The sequence below is a fragment of the Hippopotamus amphibius genome, chromosome 1 (assembly GCF_030028045.1).
Source record: "Hippopotamus amphibius kiboko isolate mHipAmp2 chromosome 1, mHipAmp2.hap2, whole genome shotgun sequence".
Classification (NCBI taxonomy): domain Eukaryota; kingdom Metazoa; phylum Chordata; class Mammalia; order Artiodactyla; family Hippopotamidae; genus Hippopotamus; species Hippopotamus amphibius.
The window spans coordinates 225,584,628-225,607,436 of NC_080186.1; the positions used below are offsets into that span (position 1 = coordinate 225,584,628).

General features: G+C 36.8%; 1 protein-coding gene and 1 pseudogene across 4 annotated transcripts in view; one reads left to right on the forward strand and one right to left on the reverse strand.

Annotated features, from left to right (window-relative positions):
- The window catches only part of RNF180 (ring finger protein 180), a 276,720-nt gene that overhangs the window by 249,056 nt on the left and 4,855 nt on the right, over positions 1-22,809 (reverse strand). For 3 of the 4 annotated variants that reach the window (XM_057742670.1, XM_057742654.1, XM_057742679.1), the window contains exon 2: positions 12,569-12,688. The exons of the other annotated variant lie outside the window; for it this stretch is intronic. In XM_057742670.1, coding sequence (XP_057598653.1) covers positions 12,569-12,571 — 3 coding nt within the window. In that variant the 5' untranslated portion in view covers positions 12,572-12,688. The remainder of the gene's footprint in view (positions 1-12,568; positions 12,689-22,809) is intronic. 4 annotated transcript variants of the gene reach the window in all.
- On the forward strand, positions 17,742-21,643 carry LOC130844244 (ubiquitin domain-containing protein UBFD1-like; annotated as a pseudogene).

Consider the following 22,809-nt stretch of genomic DNA (forward strand, 5'->3'; position numbering starts at 1 on the left):
TGTTTGCTCTGTCTACGCTGTATGGTAGCCACTTGTTAGATGTGTTATTTAAGCCCTTGAAATGTGGCTAATCTCAACTGAGATGCACAGCAAGTGTAAAATATACACTGAATTTTGAATACTATGTAGAAAAAAAGAATTAACTATCTTAATAGTTTTCATATTTATTTCATGTTGAAATCAGATTACTAAAATACTGAGTCAAATAAAATGTATTGTAAAAACTGATTTCACATGTTCCTTTTTACTTTTTGAATGTGGCTACTATAATTTTTTAAATTACATATCTGGCTTGTATTATACTCCTATTGGACAGCACCTGTCTAGACCTCCTTGCCCCAGATGGTTGCAAGATTGCCTCTCTTCTCATCATTCAGGTGTCAGTTCACAGTCATGTTCTCATAGGTATGGTATAAGAAGCACCTGGGGAGTTTATTTAAATATAGGGTCACAGGGCAGCAGTCCCAGGAATTCTAATTCAATGTTTCTAGGGTAGGACTCTGCATATTTAACAGGCAACTAGGTGATTCTGTTGCAGGTGGCCTGAAGATCACATTTTAAGAGACAGAATACAGTCTAAGCTCCATTTGCAACAACATGGACAGACCTTGAGAGTATTAAGCTTAGTGGAATAAGTCTCACAGAGAAAGAAAAATACTCTATGCTATCACTTATATGTGGAATCTAAAAAATAAAACAAATAAATGTATATAACAAAATAGAAACAGACTCACAGAGAACAAACTAGTGGTTACCAGTGGGGAGAGGGAAGAGAAGAGGGGCAAGATAGGGGTATGGCATTAAGAGCTACAAACCACTGTGTATAAAATAGATAAGCAACAAGGATATGTTGTACAGCACAGGGAAATATAGCCATTATTTTGTAATAACTTTGAATAAAGTATAATGTGTAAAAATACTGAATCACTATGTTGTACACCTGAAACTAACATTGTAAATCAACTATACTTCAATTTAAAAAAATACAGTCTAAGCTTCTTAAGATGCCAAAGAAGGTCCTTTAGGTAGCACAAGGGATTCTTGTGATGGAACTGTTCTGTATCTGATTGTGGTGCTGTTCACGTGAATTTACATGTTTAAAACTGCATATAGCTAAATACAAACACACACACACACACACACACACACACACGAGTGCATGTAACTGGTAAAATCTGAATAGATTATTTGAAAGGTATACAGAACCTCTCTGTGCATCTATAATTCACAATTCACAGCCGAATCTACAACTATTTCAAAGTAAAAAGTTAAAGAACTTTTACCACATACATCAAAAACTCAAAATTTTAAAAAGTCATAATACTTTTCATCAATTAACTGTCCTGATATACTTGTATAATCCTCTATATCTTTTCACTATACTTTGCAGTGCATAATTTTTGATTGCCTCTTCATATGACAACAATTTTGCAATGTTTTCTACAAGCAGAATAAAAAGATCACTTAGTCTTTCCTCTTTAAAAAACAAAAAGGCCCTTTACACCCTTTAAAAATCCAACTTCAAACCAGCTTTCAAGTCTTGGTGTCCCCTCCATGAACACTCCACACCAATACTATGCAGATCTCTGTGCATTTCCCTTAAAATACCTTTTTCTGCTTCCCACTTTGGGGAGCAGAAATTTTGCTATTATCTCTTATCATCAATAATTATCAAATTATCACATATTATCAAATTTCCTATTATCTCTTCCTGTAATAGCCCTTCCTTTTCCTCTGACTTTAAGAAATATTTTTCATCCTTTAAGGCTGAGCTCAGTCTTCTTTTACAGATGCTCCCCTTTAGAAAACTCTAATTCTTCCCGATTCTGTGTTCCCATGGAACTTTGCACGTATCTCTACAGTAGCACTAGTCAAGTTGTATTGCACTTATATGTTGCGTATATGTCCTATTCATTTAATGGTGAGGTCCTAAAAAGCACCATATTTTATTCGAACCTGCATTTTTACAATCAAATATTGTACCTGGCACCAAAAATGACAGTCAACAAGTGTTCCTTGAAATCAAATCAATAAGATCTGGCAGCTTGGCTTACAAAAATTCTTTTTCCAATACCAAGTATTAAGTATGCCTGACTAGCAGGGCAAACCAAATAGAAGTCCTTTAGCAGGGGTTTTGTGAGGAGTCCAAGGGAAAAAATAAAACTGTGTTTATACATATCTGAACTTGAAATGAGAACTGGAGGCTACCCAACAGTGATATATTTATAGGACAGCTGATGTGGTTTCCTTCAGAGAAGTTATACTAAAAGAAGAGGTCAAACATGGTAAATGAACCTATTAACAAAATGGTAGTCTTTGAACTGATCTGAAACAGCCTGGTTGTTGGTTACTAACTCAAATCCACCCCTAACTCCAACTCCCTAGACACTAGTATGGGTTCTAGAAAAGAAGGAGCTGTGTAAGTCAACAACTGAAAATTCTGTTTTCTGCTAGGGGATAAACAATTTTGAGCAGCATACACCAAATGACTTTAACACTCTGAGGACCTGGTGGCAGCAGCTAGAGCACCATCGAAGCAAGCAGAGAAGTGACCTTGGGAAACAGTAAAACATAACATGAAAATGAATTTACTGCTGAACACATATGAATGTCTCACAATGCTCACAGATACTTGGAAGGACTCTGCACAGAGTGCTGGGTTTTGAGTCAACAAATGCGAATAACAAACTATAAAATTCCGGTATTACTGTTCATATCACTGTGGTGCAACTTACAGACTGATAAAGTCTAAGAAATTCAGGTATGGTAGTCTTCTGCTTTTCTTCCAAATCCTGTTCCTAATGGTACTCCAGTTCTAATCAGATCAGATACATGCATTTTTCTAAAGTAGGGTGCTTCCCTTGGGCCCTAGTTCTTCCCACCTGTGTCACAGTCTTTGTTATGATAACTTTCTTGTCTCCTGCTGAAGCTTGGTCTCTCAGACCATGCTAGCTGCTATCTTCTTGATTTTCTCCATATTGCCTACTCATAGATTCCTCTTGCCATACTTCACTAGTTATCCTGATATTCCTGTCACTTTCCAGTATTTCCTCAACACAATGGGCATCTGGCTGAGTTACGCATCTCTCTCAAACACTGACGTACTTCATTACATAACATCAAAAAAGTCCCATTTGTTAACATTACCACCAATCTCAGCAAAAACTTCTTTAATCATTGGGTAGTAGTTAAGCTCACAGCAGGGGATACAAGTTTTCCAATGTGCTAATTTTTGCTTAAAACTCAAAGTTTATCATTTGCAAGAAATGCCACCAAATATCCATGTCTGAATAACCATCGCTTGTAAATCATTCAAGTAAAAATGGTGTGCCGTGGAAAGGTGGATAGTTCCACTCCTAGTTCAGACAATTGAACAAGGGCTTTTCTTCAAGACTACCCACCATCAGCATTCAGTGTACTATAGAAGTGCTTCAAGCATTCTTCCTATTTTTTTTTCATATGGAATATTAAAAATATATGTATTGAAGAGTAAAGACTTAATAAAATCAATACTATTTACTGTTTCAATAAACAGGTTTTTTTAACTGCATGTATATGACAGTGAAGAATAAAGTGGCTACTAATACTGTTTATCACCACTGCCTTGATTCTGCTAAAGGGCCAGAAGTTTTACTCACTATTGCTTTTCCATGAGTAATGAAAATGTTAACATTAAGAAGGCAAATAACATCCTAGTATTACCAAGAATAGTTTAACCTAATTCTATGTGGCCCACCAGGGGCTGAGGACCACATTTTGAGAACTGCTGTTTTATGCAAAACAGCTGTTCCAAAAATGTTGGCTATGAAAATCTTATTGTCCACCAATGTCCTTTAAAATACCTAAACGGATACACGGGTCCCCACAGAGAAACATATTTATAACAAATTTGGTTGAAATTTTCTAGAAAGTCAACTACTGGAATTAAAACCTACACAAAGATGTTTCATTCCTTCATCTACATTTTGCTATTTACTGCTTTTTATGATAAAACATCAGCATTTGGCGCAGGTCAAATTCTACACTCCGGGTTCTCCAAGGTTGTTCACCTTTTTATTCATGGATTTAAACTTGAGATGAAGTGGACAAAATTATAAATTACTAAAATTTATCTAAAATTAGAAAATAAGAATAAACCAAAAAAAACAAAAATTGAAATAGACCTCAAATATCTTCTCCCAAACTCATTAAACATACAGAGCGGGGTCCAGGCAAAAATGATCTAGTTGGCAAACTTTACCAATTCTTTAAGAAATGGATAATCTTTGTAACTTATATAATTGTGGGGGCCAGAAAACATAAAAGGAAGATGAGCTCTGCAAATAAAACATAACCTCGACATATTAACTAGACAAGATATAAAACTAGACAAAGAGAGTATAAGAAAATTACATAGCAATCTATTCATGAACACAGATGATAAAATCCTAAATAAAACATTAGTCATAGACTCCATCAGCAATTTAAAAGAATAATACATTTTGGCCAAACAAGATTATTTTCAGGAATTCGAGGATGATTCAAAATGAAAAAAACAAAACAAAAACAAAAACCCAACAACAAAACCCTATTCAATATATTTTATAAGCTATAAAATTAAAAGAAAAAGAAAAACACATGACCATCTCAAAAGATGCAAAATTAAACTTTCGGTAAAGTTCAACATTTAGTCATGATAGACAGAAATACTAAGCATCCTAGAAACAGAAAGAAATTTAATTAACCTGATAAAGAGAGGACTTCTTGAAAACCTTAGCAATTATAATAACTGATGGTAAAACTTAAAAAACATTCCATGAAAATTAGGAAGAAAGAGAGACAATGATGCTCACCATATTTCATACTATTTGGCATTAGAACACAATAGAAGAAAAGTAAGAGGTATAAGGATTGGGAAGATTTAATAAGTGAAAAGGAAATTAAGTGCCTATGACACTGTTTTCCTTTTGGGGGCTGCAGATGTCTCCATCTTCTTAGAACTATATTGCTCATTTCTAACATACTATTAGCTTCTCAGTCTGGGTACTTATTATATAGGTGTGCTTACTTTGTGAAAATTCATCAAGCTATACACTTGTGATCTGTTTAGTTTTCTATATGTATCTTATTTCACCAATATAATCCCATGCTTTCTTCTGTTTGAGAACAGTGGGTAAAGAACTTTCAATATGGAATGATGTCTACAGTAACAGTTTTCATCATCTGGTCCTGGTTACACTGTCAGTGTTTATGATACACAGAAGTCAAGGAATTCCATTGAGAGAAGGAATCAGAGATGTATTTTCCTACCTCTGCCTATAGGGGGATTACTTATCCATCACCAAGGAAAAACTGGAGAATGGGGAAGATGTAGGAATGTGTCCTTGCTGCTCTCTCATTATAAAAGTGACATATGTCAAAGATCAGTTCATATGTGGATAAACGGTCCCAGCTCCTTTCATGACCAAAGAATTGGTTAAATGCTAAAGAAGAGTTTGGAATCCATATCCTACACAATTGGAAATGGGTCAAGATACAAAAATCCAATGTAGAGCTCTCTCACATAGGGACAACAGTTTTGTATTTTTGTATTTCATGCACAGAATTTGAATGTGAAGTATTCCAACTTTTCTATCATAATAGTAAAGGAAGACAATTTTAAGTTAATGTTTTCCAGCAGTTTTGTCATGGTTACATATTAACAGCTAATTATTTGGGCAGAGAGAGGGAAGAATGAATAGGTAAAATAGAGGAGAATTTCAATGCAGTGGAACTACAGTTTATAATACAGTGGTGGATACATGATATTATACATTCGTTAAAGCCTACAGAACTACACACAGAGTGAACCCTAAAGTAAACTATGAACTTTCATTAAAAATAATACATCAATATTCAATCATCAATTGTAAAAAGTATATCACACTAACACAAGAGGTTAGTAATAGGAAAAACTGTACAGGGGGAGAGGGAGTATATGAGAGTTTTCTATACTTTCTGTGCAATGTTTTTGTAAAGCTAAAACTGCCTTAAAAATAAAGTGTGTTAATTAAAAAATATAATTATTTTGACATATAATAGCACTATCTGCTCAAAGTTATTAATATTCATTAACAAAAGGGAAAGTACACTTTTGTCTTGGTTATTTAAATAACTGAAAATAATTTTTCCTTTGAAATGTGACATCAACACTCGTTTTCTAAATGTAAGAAAAGCTTCTACCTTGTCAGTATGATACCCGTATTAGGTTACTTGGGCTACCATAACAGAATACCACAGACTGGGTAGCTTAAACAACAGAAATGTATTTTATGACAGTTCTGAAGGCTGAAAATCTGAGATCAGGATGACAGAAATTTGGGGTTCTCGTTAGGGCTCTCTTTCTAGCTTGCCGGCATCCACCTTCTTTCTATGTCCTCACATGGCCTTTCCCCTGTGCATGTGCACTTCTGGTGTCTCTTTTCTCCTAAGGACAACAGTCCTATTAGATTAGGGCCCCACCTTTATAAGCTCATTTAACCTTAGTTACCTCCTTAAAGGCCCTATCTCCAAATACCATCATATTGGGAGTAAGGCTTTCAATAAATGAGTTTGGTGGGGGGGGTGGGGAGACAATTCAGTCTACAACATTCCTCCCTCTGGTCCCCCAAATGCATGTCCTTTTCACGTGCAAATATATTCACCCTATCCTAACAGCCTCAAAAGTCTTAACCCCTTACAGAATCTACTCCAAGTCCAAAGTATCATCTAAATCAAGTATGGCCAAGACTTGAGGTATGATTCATCCTGAGGCAAAATTCTATTCCTCTATAGTTGTAAACCTGTGAAAACAGAAAAATTACGAACTTCCAAAGTTAAAATGACCAGACAGGCATAGGATAGACATTCCCATTTTAAAAGAGAGAAAGCAGAAAAAAAGAAAGGAAGGGGTGACAGGTCCCAAGCAAGTCCAAAACCTAGCCAGGCAAATTACATTAGACTCAAGGTTCAACAATAATTCTCTTTTGTTCAATGCTCTGCCACCTGCTGGGGCCCATGAGGGTGCTGGCTTTGTCTCCTGCCCACTGGCATGGGTGGCCTCACACCCTTGGCCATGGGAGGCAGCCTTGCCCCAGAGGCCATGTGCAGGGACATGGTCTGCTGGAACTGAGGAGGTGACTCCACTTTAAAACTCAGGAGGAGACAACTTTACCCTCTGCACCTGTGTGCTCTGGGCCTATGGAGGCAGTGGCAGTCCTGCTGATCTCTGAATTATCTTCAAGGTCATTTTTCCCTTTTCTTGAAGGATAAAACATTTCTGCAGCCAATTCAGTCCATAACAGTTCCTATAAAATTCAAGCCAGTTTTCTCAATTCTGACATTAAAAGAAGAGCTGTGTTTTATTGTATGTCTTTCCTTTCATAGAATGCATAGACTAAAAGTCCTGGCACAAAAGAGAAAAATATTGAGTTCAAAATTTCTTAAAAGGTAAAAATCATGCCTGTGAACAAGAAAGAAAAATCAAAGATGAAACGGCCAAAGAATTTGGAACTCCCTTATCAATTATCTGTAGAGTTCTCAAAAACTGGAGCAAGGTAAAGACAAAAAGCCAATGGAGGTAAAACTGATAAGTGTGGAAGGAGCAGTGTATACCAAATTAGAAAATAAAACACTAAACTGAATTAGCCAATTCAGACCATTTCAAGGCAAATAATATTTCTAAATTTTAGGTTTTTTTGTTTGGTATTTTTGTTTGTTTTTTAAGGAAAAGCTGACGAAAATGCACTAATGCAGGACTTCCCTGGTGGCACAGTGGTTAAGAATCCGCCTGCCAATGCAGGGACGTGGTTTCAAGCCCTGCTCCAGGAAGATTTCACATGCTGTGGAGCAACTAAGCCCCTGAGCCACAACTACGGAAGCCTGCGTGCCTAGAGCCCATGCTCTGAATCAAGAGAAGCCACCACAATGAGAACCCCACGCACCGCAATGAAGAGTAGCTCCCGCTCACAACTAGAGAAAGCCCATGCATAGCAACAGACACCCAACACAGCCAATAAATTAATTAATTAAAAACAAAGAAAATGCACTAATGCACTACAGATAAGGACTGCTGTCAACCTCGACTCTCAATACCATGTTACTACACCTAAATGACGAAGCATCTAACCTATACCTCTTATGTATGCTGAAGATTGGTTTGAAAGTAGGAGGTCTGTGGATACATATGCCAATGGGAGCATATTTAATGCTGATGAGAAGAGATTCCTCTTTAACATGCAACCAAACTAGACAGGAGCTCTCATAAAGGAATGATGCCATGGAGAAAAACACAGACTGTCAGTCTCAGTCTGTTGCAATAATGACAATAGTAAGAAGTCAGAACTCTTTGAGGAAATTTGAATATTTATTTTACATACACAACTTTCCTGTATATATAAAGTTAACAAAATTGTACTGATATCTGGCATGATTTTGGAGGGAACGACTACTAAAATCAGAGAGAAAATTACTTGCAGAAAAGGAATATTCTATTACTGATTGAGAAATGCTGCCCATAGCCACTGGGGGTTAATATTAAAGATGTGTATATAGTTTTCTTTGCTTTAAAAGCACCATGTTGCATTTGTAGCCATTAGCCTGAGGCACAATTAGTCATCTAAAGGTTGTATACTGGATGTGCTTGGCAGATTACACCTCCATGAAATAAGAAGCAGTATTTCTTTTGTAATATAAAGAAATGTTCTCAGTGTAAAATAAATCTCATTGTTATGTAGGACATAGTAACCTCAGAAGTAATCCACAACTGTTTTACAAAAGTGGACTTTGAAACCAATGATTGTTCACATAAACAGAATACCATATGTAATAACTTTGTTGGGAATAAGCTGCACAGATACTGATTATTTTGTAAAATTGATACCACGTCAACTTTCTCTGCTGACGTTGAATTATCCTGATATAAGCGTGTTGTGAACACAGGAGAACTGGAATAAAATGTGCTCAACTCCACGCAGGTTACAGAAAAGATGCATTAATAAACACTGCAGTCAACATTGTGTGAAAAATTGCAAAAATATAAATGACTGAGTTTTCAAAGCAGCAGTCACTACACTTGTTTGTAAAATGTTTAAGAACACATTAGGACCCAAAAATTAATCTTACACTAGGCAGAAATTAAAACAGGGTTTTACAGATATAACTAGATTCCTATGGAATTTATATGCCTTATGTGGTTCGATAGATATTTTTAGAACATGTATTATTTAGTGAAAGCCGGCTTGCAATTCAGGATCTCTCTCACATGAGCTTTCAATCTTTGTCAAGGGTATCAGATACTTTACAGGCACAAATAGGAGACTGGATCGGGTGACTTCTAAACTGTCAATTCTATTCATTTTAGACTCGGTAGCTTCAGTGACTAAAACGGCAATTGAAGCCTCCAATTTATTAACTCTACAACTGTTGAAATCATGAATTATAAAGAGTCACCTCAGTTTTCTTCAATAATTGTTGGTGTTACATACTTCACGGTTTGAACATAATAAAGTCAACTTCAGCAACTTTGTTTAAATGATCCTGCATACACTGAGTATTCACATCCAGACACATTTTCTTGGAAAGCACCCAACTTCTGTTGCTAAAAAATTATTCAATAGTTCAAACTACCTTACCACCATCTAGTACCTCTACCCAGCCTCCCTTTTCTTCTCTTCTACCTCCCCTGGGCTTCTGAACTCTTAGGCATAACACAATGCACATTCCACCTTAAGGAGAAAAGGTAATATAAATTTGATGCTGCAGTAGCTACCAAGTTCTTCTATACTCTCACCAGCTTCTTAAACTACACACTAACATTTCAGTTGAATACCACCTCTTTATTCTCTTAAATATCTCCCTTTTCCCTTCTCTTTCTCACAAACATACCTCAGACACTCAGTCTTGAATGCTCACTTCAGTCTTTGAATCCAAGTGACACTTTTAAGGATTGTAAAAAAAAAAAAAAAAAAATTGAAGAAATGTAGATATTTTGTATCTTCTGTATTTTGATTAATTTTGCCCATTTTAACTGCTACCACTCTGGTAAAAGGAGGAATGCATTCTAAAGATGGATGAATGTAATAGTATGTAGGACCCACATATTCACTTATTTCTCACATGCTACTTTCTTAGGGAGAAAATATAGGAAAAGGTAGAAATTTCACACAGAATTAATATAGTTGTGAGGAAAGCTGAAATATATTTTCAAAATGGTGTGTGTCTATTGGTTCTCATACGTGAATCTTAGAAATCACCATATAATGAGTCCACAAATTTCTGTTCCAAGCAATAGATTTAGTCACACTTGGAGATTTTTGAGCAAACTAGGATACATCTGAACATACTTTTTTTAAAAGCTGCCAATAATATTTCTGATTGGACCAAGAAGAGGAAGTAGCAAGAAGAAAATAAAACCAGGTGATTTTTTTAAATTAATTTTAAGTTGTGTTTTGAGGCTACAAATATTTACTTATTCAATGAATATTTGCTGAGAACCTACTATTTTGTCAGGAAACACACACACACACACACACACACACACACACACACACACACACAAACTAAAACAAAAACATGTACTGTGAAAGCATATGAGAAGGGTTAAGGGAGGTTCTAAGCCAGCTGAATGAGAGAGCATAGGCAAAATTGTCAGGGTTCTCAGAGAGAAGCATCAAATTAAAGAACTGACCCTGAGGTCAAATGGAGCCTTGTTTCCCCAAAAGCTTCTCATGTTGATTTCTTAGAATGGAAAATAAGGGCTAAAACATAATTACTTTATGTGAAATATTATTAATGTGATATGAAGCATAGCCTTAACTGAAAGTTGATGATAAGTAAGTTGTGGAACTCACCATGCTTTTATTTGGTGGCTATATTCTTTTTGATGGGTCAAGTATTAATAATCAAGAAAGGATTCAGATGAGAAATTGGTAACAAAAGTAAGTACAGTGGCTTCAAAACCCTTTTTTCTTCCGGGCAAAGGAATAGTTACACAGAGATGCTTTTTGCTGGATACAGAGGCAGCTATACTAGGTTACTGCAAAAGATTGCCAGATAATGGAGACAAAAAAGAAGTAGGTATCTCCTAGCAGATAACACAGACCTGGAAGCTAAGAAACTTGGGCTTGTTTATTGCACTTATTTATGCCATCATCTTCCCCACAAAAGGGTTTAAAGCTCTTGACACTTTCATTGTTTGCATCTGTCTTTTCTGAACAGCCGTTACCTTTGAATAGTTCATCTGTTACCTAAGCCTCTGTTTAGTACTCATGTCACTGCACCAGCAGGTATTATACTAATGTGTACATCTGTTTCTTCCCCTAAGCTGTAAGCTCCCAGAAAAAGGGCATAAGCAGTATCTCAAATCTCCACAGTCCTTTACAATACCACACAACGCTTTTTACATGACTACATATGTTGTTGATTTGAATCAGAGGCAACTAATTTTCTCACTTTGGGTACTGAAAGGAAATTCTAACTGATTACATATTAAACCACATTCTTCATTTCACTTAAATTCACCTATGAGCCAAATCTATGACTAATTACATTATACTTCATTACATGGGGAAAAAGTCCAATTCAGAGACTAAACTATAATTAATATTTTCATATGATTTTGCTTGAATCAATAGCTTGTCCTAATATACAAGGTACTGCCAAAAGATTCTGCCCCTGCCCTACTAAACTCTCACTTATTCATAATTACTTAAGGTTAGAAAAGAAAAATTAAAGTAGCGCTTTTTTTTAAGCCACTTAGTTTATGGTATTTTTTTTTCATTTCTATTACAGTTTATTACAGGATACTGAATATAGTTCCCTGCGGTATACACTAGGACCCTGTTGTTTATCTGTGTTATATATAGTAGTTTAAAATAGCACTTTTTAAGTGGCTTACTAGATTTAGCTTAAAATAAGATTCTCTGAGTATAAAGCAGAAATGTGGTTATGAAACTATCAATTTAACTCTTCTCCTATATAAACTCCAATATAATGGAAAAAGCAGTTGCTACAGTAACCCAGCCAAAAGATAAGGCTCAGACTGGGATGACAGCAGTGGTAGTGGTAAAGAATGGTCAAATTCTAGATATACATTGAAGGTAGAACAAACAGGATTTCCAGACAGATTGAATATGGGATCTAAGAGAAAGAGGAATCAAGGATGGCTCCAAATCTTTTGGCATGAGCAACTGTAAGGATGAATTGCCAGAGACTGATATGGGGACAGATGCAGGTGGAACAGAAGGGGCAGACTGGGAGTTCAGTTTTGGATGTATTAAGTTTGAGATGCCCATTCAACTTTCACATAGAACTGTTAAGTATAAGGTGGATTCAGGGATCTGGAGTTCTGAAGAGTGTCTGAGCAGGAGCTTTAAATGTGGGTGGGTTCTCTAAAGCCATGAAAGTGGATGGGATCTATAAGATTGTAAGTATGGATAGAGAAGAGAACAAAATCCTGAGCCCTGGGCTCACATAAATTTTCTGGGATCTAAATTTCCTCTCAGTTATGCCTATTAACTCTCACTCATTTCCCCCTGAGCTTTGTAATCTTGGAGTATGAATTCATCTTTACCATGAGACAAGTATGGGACCTTGGTTGAGGACCTGCCCCTCCAAGAGGAAGAGTTTCATATTGTATCTGCGAGGTGCTTGAGGGACATCACCAGCACAGGTGATCTGGAGGATGTCAGATCTGAAAATGAATAAATACAGGATAAGAATCTACAGACTATTTCTGGATAACCAAATAGCTGGTGAGGAAAAATTCTTCAGTTTAAAGGTATTACGCTAATAACTGTAGGCTGATTACTATAATCATCATTTACAACCCCTAATGAAATGAAGGATTTAGGGGGGAAAACAATCAATGGATACTAAAAACATTAGGAAAAAAGGATGATAGAGCATTTTATAATGTATGTACAAGGCTGTTACCACCTGAACTCAAAGATTAATCTTAACATCACTGAAAACAGGACAACTGTACTGGTTTGCTACCATAACAAAATACCACTGACTGGGTGGCTTTAACAACAATTTTTTTTTTTTTTTTCTCACAGTTCTGGAGACTAGAAGTCTAAGATCAAGAGGCCAACAGTGTTGGTTTCTTCTGAGCCTCTCTCCTTGGGTTTTAGATGGCTGCTTTATCACGTGTCCTCGCATGACCTTTCTTCTGTAGGCACATATCCTGGTGTCTCTTTGCAAGTCCAAATTTTCTCTACTTATAAGGACAGCAGTCAGATTGGATTGAGTCCACCCAAACAGCCTCATTCCAACTTAAACACCCTTCAAAGGCCTCATCTCCAAATACAGTCACACCGTGAAGTACCTACTGGGAATCAGCTCTTCAGTATACAAATTTGGGGGGGTACAATTCAGATTATAACAACAACCAAACATCTTGTGCCTCCTGATGTGATGCAATTAGAAGTACTCGGCACCATCTCTAAAGTATTCTTAAAATAATAATGTAACAATCTGAACTGAATCAAGCATCTAAATCTAAGAACCACTTTATTTACTACAGGAATAGAGGAATGTGTTAAATAATACCATGAGGCTGCAACTAGCCAAACAGAACATGGTTAACTGTGCAACTTGGTTTTTTCAACAAATGTTGGAGAGGGTGTGGAGAAAGGGAACTCAACAAATAAATTAATTTTAAAAGAGGGAGGAGAAACTTAAGAGATTTAAGATATCCATCAAATGCAATGTGTAGACCTTGCTTGAATCTTGTTTCAAACTCTAAAAAAATTTTTTTGAGACAACCAGAGAAAATTATATATGAACTAGGTATTAGATGATATTAAAGAACTGTTAATTTCATTGGACATAATATATATAAAACTGTCATGCTTTTTAAAAGTCCTTAGGCTAGAGATAAATATTCTAATTTTGAGTATTTATAAGCAAAATTATATAATGTATAAATTACATATAATGCAGGAAAAAAAAACAAGAATGGAAAAATAATAACTATTAAAGCCAGCTGAGGGATACATGATGATTCATCCTATCACTCCTCTATTTTTGTGTATGTTTAAAATTTTTCATAAAAAGTTTTAAAAAAAACTGAATAAACAATTTTCAGATGAGACTTTTCTCTACCATCTACTCAGAGACTAAGCCAATATAGACTTCATAATCTCTGTGTCATTGGACCACGTTTGTTTGTTTTTTTAATCTACTTGTACTAAAAATGTTGCCCTTCCCAAGTCCTGGCTTTACTCAGGGGTCTCAGCTCCCGAATCCTTGCCTCATGTGTACCCAAGGCCTTGGTCTCCTGTATAACTATGAGTATTAAAAGCCAAGCCACTATGTTAGTGAGCCTAGCAACCTCACCCTAACACTAAGGGTAGTTTTTACATCATTTGGCTACTTGCCAAGCTCTCTCCACCCTTCTTTTTAGCTCCTGGGCTTTTTTTTTTCAACTTTGTTACAAGCTCATCTATGAATTTATATAGTATATAATCAAATATTTCTAGAGGAGTTCTAGTATTTGTAGCATAGGTTTTCAGGTTATCATAACAGGAAGAAAACTCCCCTCTGTTAACCACTGCAAGAAAAACTTCTAATTCCAGTTATTTGGCAATGTCACTCAGTGTTATAGTCATGTTCCATGTTGTTCTAAGTCATGTTCCTTAGGATTTGTTCTGAAAACATCAGAATCCCAAAGGGAAGGGGCAAAGGCAGAAAGGATTAAAGGTGCATCGAGGACAAAAGATAGCTTGCCAGCTCTTTCAGAAAGGCAGAATGGGACAGAATCTCTCTAACAGACCAAGGAAGAAATATGAGAAGAGGAAGATATTTCACTGCATATACTCTGTAAATAATTAGCAAATGTGTGACCTCAAAAATTCTAGGCCAAACATTATGGTCTAGTCACCAAGGTTTTACTTTTGGAAAATCTGAAGCATTTTATCCTCCACACTGAAGTCAGAGTCCTTGTTGAAAATATGTAACAAATCGTAACTTTCCTGCTCCCTTTAGGAGCATCCCAGTGCTCTGCAGACCAGGCTGCTGCCTGTGCTCAGTCCCATTCTACTCTACACTCCAGCAGTACAGACTTCTTTGTGTTTCCCCACTCCACTGGCTCACCCCTGCTCCTGTCCCTGGATCCCTGGAAAGCTTGCCTCTAGCCTCTAGGGAATAGAGCTACATCCTTCAAGTCTCAGCTTAAATGCTCCTTCCTGGAGGAGGAAGGGGAGTGGGACTTCCCTGACCTATTATTTTCCCCCAACAACCTTTCTAATTCTCCTTCAGAACATTCATCATGCTTTTAATTACTTGTTCCATGTCTGTCTTCCTTGCTGAGTTGCAAACTCCTTAACAGTTTATAATAGTGTTAGCACAGTGCTGGACATTGATCAGTTGAACAAATGAGTGAATAGGTAAGCAAGCACAGGCAAGACAAAAAAAAAAAAAGTCATCTTCCCTTCTTCTGCTTAAAGTCAGGGCACAACTTACTGGCATCACCAGGGTAAATGTAGCAAACACCACCAAAGCAAGCTGGCCTCAGCCTCATAAAGCTGTTGTAGAGAATGACTTTTTAGAAGCTCCAATTCAGAATATGATCTGAGCTTCATGACATCTTATGTGGTTTGATGACTATATGTCCCTGAATGTATTCAAATTATTTATAATCCTCTTTATGAAGCTATCCATCATAAAATAATACTTTTCTCTTTATCATCAACAATGGGACAGAAAGTGGTATACTCTCCATATTTTTTAAACTAAAATCTCTACATATAAAACATGAATTCAAGGAGCTGGACTTATTTTAAATACTAGCTACTATTTTTGAATACAGTGATTATTAAATGGCATTAGCCCCTTAAATCATCAGGACATTCCTGTGAAGTAGGGATCGTTTTATAAATTAGAAAACTGAAGCCTAGAGAAGTAAAGTAACTTCCCAAACTATCTCCATTATTTTATGAGGAGCAAGTTCCTATTTCCTAGAATCTTGAGATTTCTAAGAACAAGTGGAGTGAGGTGGACTGACGTCTTTACAGAGAGTTCAAAGTTGGATGAGGGAAAGAAAGTGCTCTCTTTTAGGTCATTTACTGGAACAGAGGAGGCAACAAACAGCATTGACTGCCCTCCCCCATCTGCTGGCATCTTAGCTGACTACAGTAAGAAAAACAGAAGGTAAGGCATGGAAGCAGTAACCATCTCTAAGCTTCAAGATCTACATTGTCTTGATCAGCTTTTGGGTGATATCAGAAATACTCTTTAGCCATTCTAAAAATAAATCACTGCCCGATAAGTTAACAGAGTCCACAAAAACTGTACACACTCTTATCTAACCATATGAATTTTAGTGCATTTTACTTTTAACATTTGCTTTGCCTTTGAGTACTCCCTGCTTTTTTTGGAATTACAGAATCTACATCATGGTGTACCCAATTTGCTATCATTTAGTCTCCTGTTCTTATAAGTTTACCACCATCTGGCAGCAAATGTTTCTGCAGACAGCTGTTCTAAACAGTCCTTCAGCATAGATCTCCCTGGAATTCAGTGATATTTAGATGGTGTACTAAGATGAAGATACGGTTTATAATCCTGAAACAGCCATGCTGCACTAGTTGATTCTTCTGTCTTCCCGTTTAGTGAGGCCCTTAGAGGCTCCAGAAATATGCAGGGTCTAGCACACCTTTTTAAATGTTTCCAAACATCTGATGTCCTTACCTATCCCACGTTCTGAACAGCTACTCTGACTCTCAGTAAATCCCATACCCACAATTTCACAACAAAACTTTTAGTGGTGATTAGTAAGATCCCCTTACAAAATTGATTTAATTAGTAAAATTTCTTTCTTTAAAATTCAATTTCTTGAGAATAACATTATTTAAGAAAGTAGCCACTGCACTTTACAAAATCTTATAAGAATCCCCCAAATATCAACCTGCTAAAAACAATGAGGGGGGTTAAATATTTCACTATTTGTGGAACCCCTGAAGCACAAATTGAGCACCAGGGATATAAAACACCATATTCATGTGACTAATACAACTTAAGTCTTTGAAATTTATGTTACATTACAATTCCTTTCAATAATCTTCCTTTGTCCCACAGTATTTCAGAGGTTTCACTTTAGACTGCTTTCTTTCTTTTTCTTTCTATACATTTCAAATATAGGGGGATCTACCCAGACTTGGTGTTCAACAGACAAGGTGAGGAAATTACCCACAGTCACTTGTCTGCCTACCCGCTTAGATCTAAGGTGGCAGCGCTTGCTGACACACAAAGCATCGAGTCATTTCCCTATCTCTCCCTTTTTTTTTTTTTGTTTTTAAGCTCTTCATTGGAATATATTTGCTTTACACTCTTGTACCAGTTTTTGAAGTACACCAAAGTGAATCAGCTGTATTTACACATATATCCCCATATCCCCTCCCTCCCCTCCTCCCTGCCCTGGCCCTCTAAGGCATCACCCATCATCAAGCTGATCTCCTTTTGTTATACAGCAACTTCCTACTAGCTATCTATTTTACAGTTGGTAGTGTAAATAGGTCTATGCTACTCTCTCACTTTCCCTATCTCTTATAGGCCTTCACCACCTGGTTCTCTGTTCTCTGTTACTTAGAGGAGGTATTGTGCACTACCCTTTATTGACTGTTTCTCTGGGAGAGGAACTGACATGACCCGTGAAACCAACTGAACCTGCAGCTGCTGCTGTGTATCATCACAAGGGTTCTGTGTGTCTCAGGTCTTCAGATGCTCTGTGGCACCCAACACAAATGCCTTACATCCTGCGTGGTGTCTTCTTGGAATTTGCTGGGAACACAGAAAGTGAACTGCCTGAACTCAGCAGGCAGTCTGTACCAAGAGGTGAGGGTGGGACAGAGATAAGCGGTGCTGATGTAGAGAAATTCCCTTCAGCAGAGGACAATCTGCTTCTTAATTAAGGTTACTTCCTCCCAGCTTTAGTATTTTAGGAGTTTTTTGCTTTTTGGTTTTGTGATGAGTTTTCACTGTATTCTACATTTTCTTAGGAATTTTAAGAAAAATGAGAAAAGGCTGGAAGCTGTTATTTAGATGCTATTTTTGAACTGGGAAACTTTTTTACACAATCATTAAAGATTAATAATTTTCTGCATAGTCCAGTAATAAACTGTGTGGCATGTTTATTTCTTCATTTATTTATTTACACCATACTTTATCTAGAAGGAATTTGTGAAAGTGAAGAACAGAGCTGCAAACCTTAGAAAGACCAAGGTTTGACTACATGTTGAGTCATAAAACTATTTCAAAACAGAGCAAAATATTGAAAAATTTAAAACACTGGTATCTTTTAAAACTTCAGTAGAAGAAAATACAAACAAAATTAAGAGACAACTCACAGACAGGAAGAAGAAATCTATAAAAATAAGCAAATGGTTAATATCTACAATGAATTCTACAATACAATCTTTTAAAAAGATAAATCTCCAACAGAAAAATTAACAAAAAAAATAAAAGCACAATTCCTAGAAGAGGAAACCCAAATGGCCAACAATCATATGAAAAGTGCTCAACTTCACCAAAAACTAGGAAAATTAAAATTAAAACAAGATACCATTTCATGCCCATCACAATGGAAAATATCTAAAAGTCTGACAATACCAAGTGTAAATACAATACGAAGCAACAACAAAAATCTCATAAATCACTATGTGGAAGTACGAGTATAACTAGGCACAACCATTTTGGAAAGCAATTTGGCAAGATCTGCTAGGACAGAACGTGTACTTGTGGATCTGCAGTGCTACTTCTACGTTTGTATGTGTTTAAGGAAATACTATATCATTTAGGAATGTTCACTTTAGCAACATTTTGCAGTAGTAGCAAAAAATTAGAAACAACCAATGTTTCATCAATAGATGATCTGACGAATTAATTTTTCCTCATTGATACAATGTAATATTATATAGCAACAAAAATTAATAAACTAAAGCTACATGTATGTAGAAAAAATTCCAAAGTATGTTAAAGGAAAATAAAGGCTGCAGAAATATACACCGTAAGAATGAAACACACAGCATAGTAATAGCTACAAAAAAATTAAAGCGTGTGCAACGATGTTATAGTTTGTTTACTGATACATGTATATGTAGCAAAAGTATAAAAACATGAATGGGAATGATAAATACAAAGGTTAGGATAATGGTAACCTCTAGAAAGGGATCTAAGGGGGCTTAAATTTTATCTATGATGTATTTTTTTCTTAAAAAAATCAGAAATATAATATTAATATTTATAAGGTTACATGGTGGGAACATGAGTGTTCATTATATTAGGCTCTACTGTATATTTGAAAGGTTTTATATTTATTTTAAAACTTTAAATTTATTTGCCTTAATAATATGGAAACCACATATTTTGCATCCTATATCACAAGCACTTCTCAATGTGAAAAATCTAAAACATTTATTTTGCTTCGAAGAGTATATAAATCAGCATTAGCTTTCCCTTTGACCCTTAATTACTAAGAAGTGCTACATATTACATTAAGGGGATAGCAGGAACTATGACCAAAGTGATTACCTGTGCCAGTGGTTCTCACATTTGTGCATCTGAAATATCTGAAAGCTTTTCAAAGAACAGAGGCTCAAGATTTATCTTAAACCTGCTTGAATCAGAGTACCTGCAACAAGAACCACATACACCAAGAAGGAAAACCACTGATCTAAGAAAACGGCACAAAGAGAAAAATGAGCAAGCCCAACTAATCAGACAAATCATGTGGTTAGAATGGTGAAGGGATAGTTTTCCCAAAGGCTATGCAGACAGCACTATGTCTCCCACCTGAGCACAGTATAAGCAAAACACAAAATATGAAAAAATGAAATCGTTGAGAAGACATGCATAACAATACAACACCAGCTAACACCATAAAAGAGGGATAGTGGTTCTTATGAAATGAATCAATCATAAAATAATGTGTTCTTCGATGTTAGTAACTTAATTAGACTAGAAAGAAACAGGTATGCCTTTTATGAAATAAAAATACAAAAAGCCTCAGGTAACTGTAATCAAAACTCTCTCTAGATGATACGATTACAGCATTGGATATTCTTCGTCCTCCCTCACACTCCACTCCACTTTGTCCTCCCTCACACTCCACCTTCCACCTTCTATGCCTTGCTCTAATTCCCAGGAGGCTGACTTTTGACCTGCAAAAATAGGGCTCCCTAATCTTCTGCCTTCCAGTTGGATTTGCCAGTGTGAAGCACCACCAGGAAATCAGAGGGCTGGAAGAGAGTGAAGCTGGGGTATTTATTCCCCCATCTCTCCCCATCACAGTCAGGCAGCCTTCCCCACATAGTTATCGTCTTTGGGTCTCAGTCATGATCTCATTCTTTCACCCCTTCAGGCCTAGGGATGATAATGGTTCCCGCTATTATTAGTCCTGAGATGCTTCACCAATCCATTGTTGGTTTATTTTAACCCAAGCACACATTTAAAATTAATCTTCTCAACTACTCCATTTTGAGCCTGTTATGTATTTTCTCCCAGAACACTGACTTATACAATTATGAAGCATGAAGATATTTTACTCTAGTCTCTTAAGTAAAATGTCTTTTGTAGATCTAACCTTACAAGTCTCCCAGATGGTATCCAGAGTTATAGGTGCTATACATGATTCAGGAAAATATACACTGGATGTTTGACCTGTGCCCTTGAGGGAAAAAAAGAAATCTAGGTGGAAAACAAATTCAATTCCACTTCTGGGCACATGTCCAGAGAAAACCATAATTGGAAAAGATACATGCATCCCAGGAGCCCCAGATGGCATGGAGGAGCCTGGCATGCACATGGAGGCCAAGACCATGGCGACTGAGGCACCTGCGCGGCCCCTCAACTGCATGGAGGCCGAAGCCTAGGCGGGGATGGTAGCCGAGGTCTCCTGCGCAGTGCAAGGCAGGCTGCAGCTGGCCCCGGCCCAGCTCCCTGGGGACTCCACGGCCCAGGCCTCGGTCAGCAACAGCGAGGACGTGGGGGTGGCGCAGGCAGGGAGCTGGTGGTCTGAAGATCATCTGGAACAAGACTAAGCATGACATGAAGTTCCCTCTGGACAGCACAAGCTCTGAGCTAAAACATAAGAGTCACTGGATTACAAGTCTCCCATATGACATGCAGAAAGTCATGTATAAGGGACTTGTCCCTGAGGATAAGACTTTGAGAGAAATAAAAGTGATCAGAGGGGCCAAGGTCATGGTGGTTGGCTCTACGATAAATGACGTTTTAGCAGTAAACACACCCAAAGATGCTGCCCAGCAGGACACAAAGGTCGAAGAGAACAAGAAGGAGCCTCTCTGCAAGCAGAAACAACACAGCGAAGTGTTGGATAAAGGAAAACCTGAATATGTGATGCTGCCTGTTAAAGGTGCCCTGAAGCGCCTGCCCGCTGTACCCTTATCCGACGTGTACAATAAGTCCAGAGGAAAAGTGAGATTTACCCTTAAGCTAGAACAAGACCAGCTGTGGATCGGCACTGAAGAGCAGACTAAGAAATTGCCCATGGGTTCCATTAAAAATGTGGTCAGTGAACCTATCAAAGGACACGAAGACTACCACATGATGGCATTTCAGCTGGGTTCCAACTCAATATGTGGATGCAATCAAAGACACTGTGTTGGGGAAATGGCAGTATTTTTGAAAGCACTTTCAACTCTGGCCCAGGAGACTGACCAAAGTGAAGGACATTGCTAGGAGAGGCCTGCAGCATCCCTGGATTTCAGAGTTCTGGAACTTTGCTAAAAAAACATCTATATACAACCTAAGGTGATGTGGTGACTAAAGACAGAGGTGATGTACTTTCACCATTAGCTTAATTTTAACTTAAAATCACCAGTTCCCTTTCTTGCAGTCAGCTTCATACCATTTTTAAAAGTCAATACAGTGGAAATAAATAAATCTGAATTCTGAAGAAAAAAAAGAAATATAAAAGATACATACACCCCAACATTCTCTGCAGCACTTTTTACAATAGCCAGGACATGGAAGCAATCTAAATGTCCACTGAAGGATGAATGCATAAAGAAGATGTAGTACATATAAACAATGGAATATCAGCCATAAAAAAGAAGAAAATAATGCCACATTTTGCAGTGACATGGATGGACCTAGAGATTCTCATACCGAGTGAAGTCACAGAAAGACAAATATCACATGATATTGCTTATATGTGGAATCTAAAAACAAAAAAAAGGTACAAATGAACTTATTTACAAAACAGAAATAGAGTCACAAATGTAGAAAACAAACTTATAGTTACCAAGGGGGAGAGGGGGTAGGGATAAACTGAGAGACTGGAAGTGACATATATACACACTACTATACATAAAATAGATAATAAGAACCTACTATATAGCACAGGGAACTTTACTCAATAGTCTGTAATGACCTATATGGGAAAAGAAACTAAAAAAGAGGGGATATATACATATGTGTAACTGATTGACTTTGCTGTATAGCAGAAACAAACACAACATTATAAATCAACTATACTGCAATAAAAAATTAATAAAAAAAAAATTCAAGGCCAAAATAAGAACAGAGAGTAATTAACAAATAGAAAGATATGGTAGACCAAAAACAAGAACTAGGGAGTCAGGGGAGGCTTTCTGGGGAAAAAGTTGTATTCCAGCTAGATCTTAAAGGATAGAGAGAATTTAGACAGCATTAGCAAGTAGAATGGAGAGGAATGGGCATCTTGAGCTAGGAAAATAATATAAGCCAAAACACTAAATTGGGAAAAGGTATGGTTGTTGGATGAGCAAAATGTATAATGACAGACCAGAGCAGAGTAAGCTTTATTTAGGA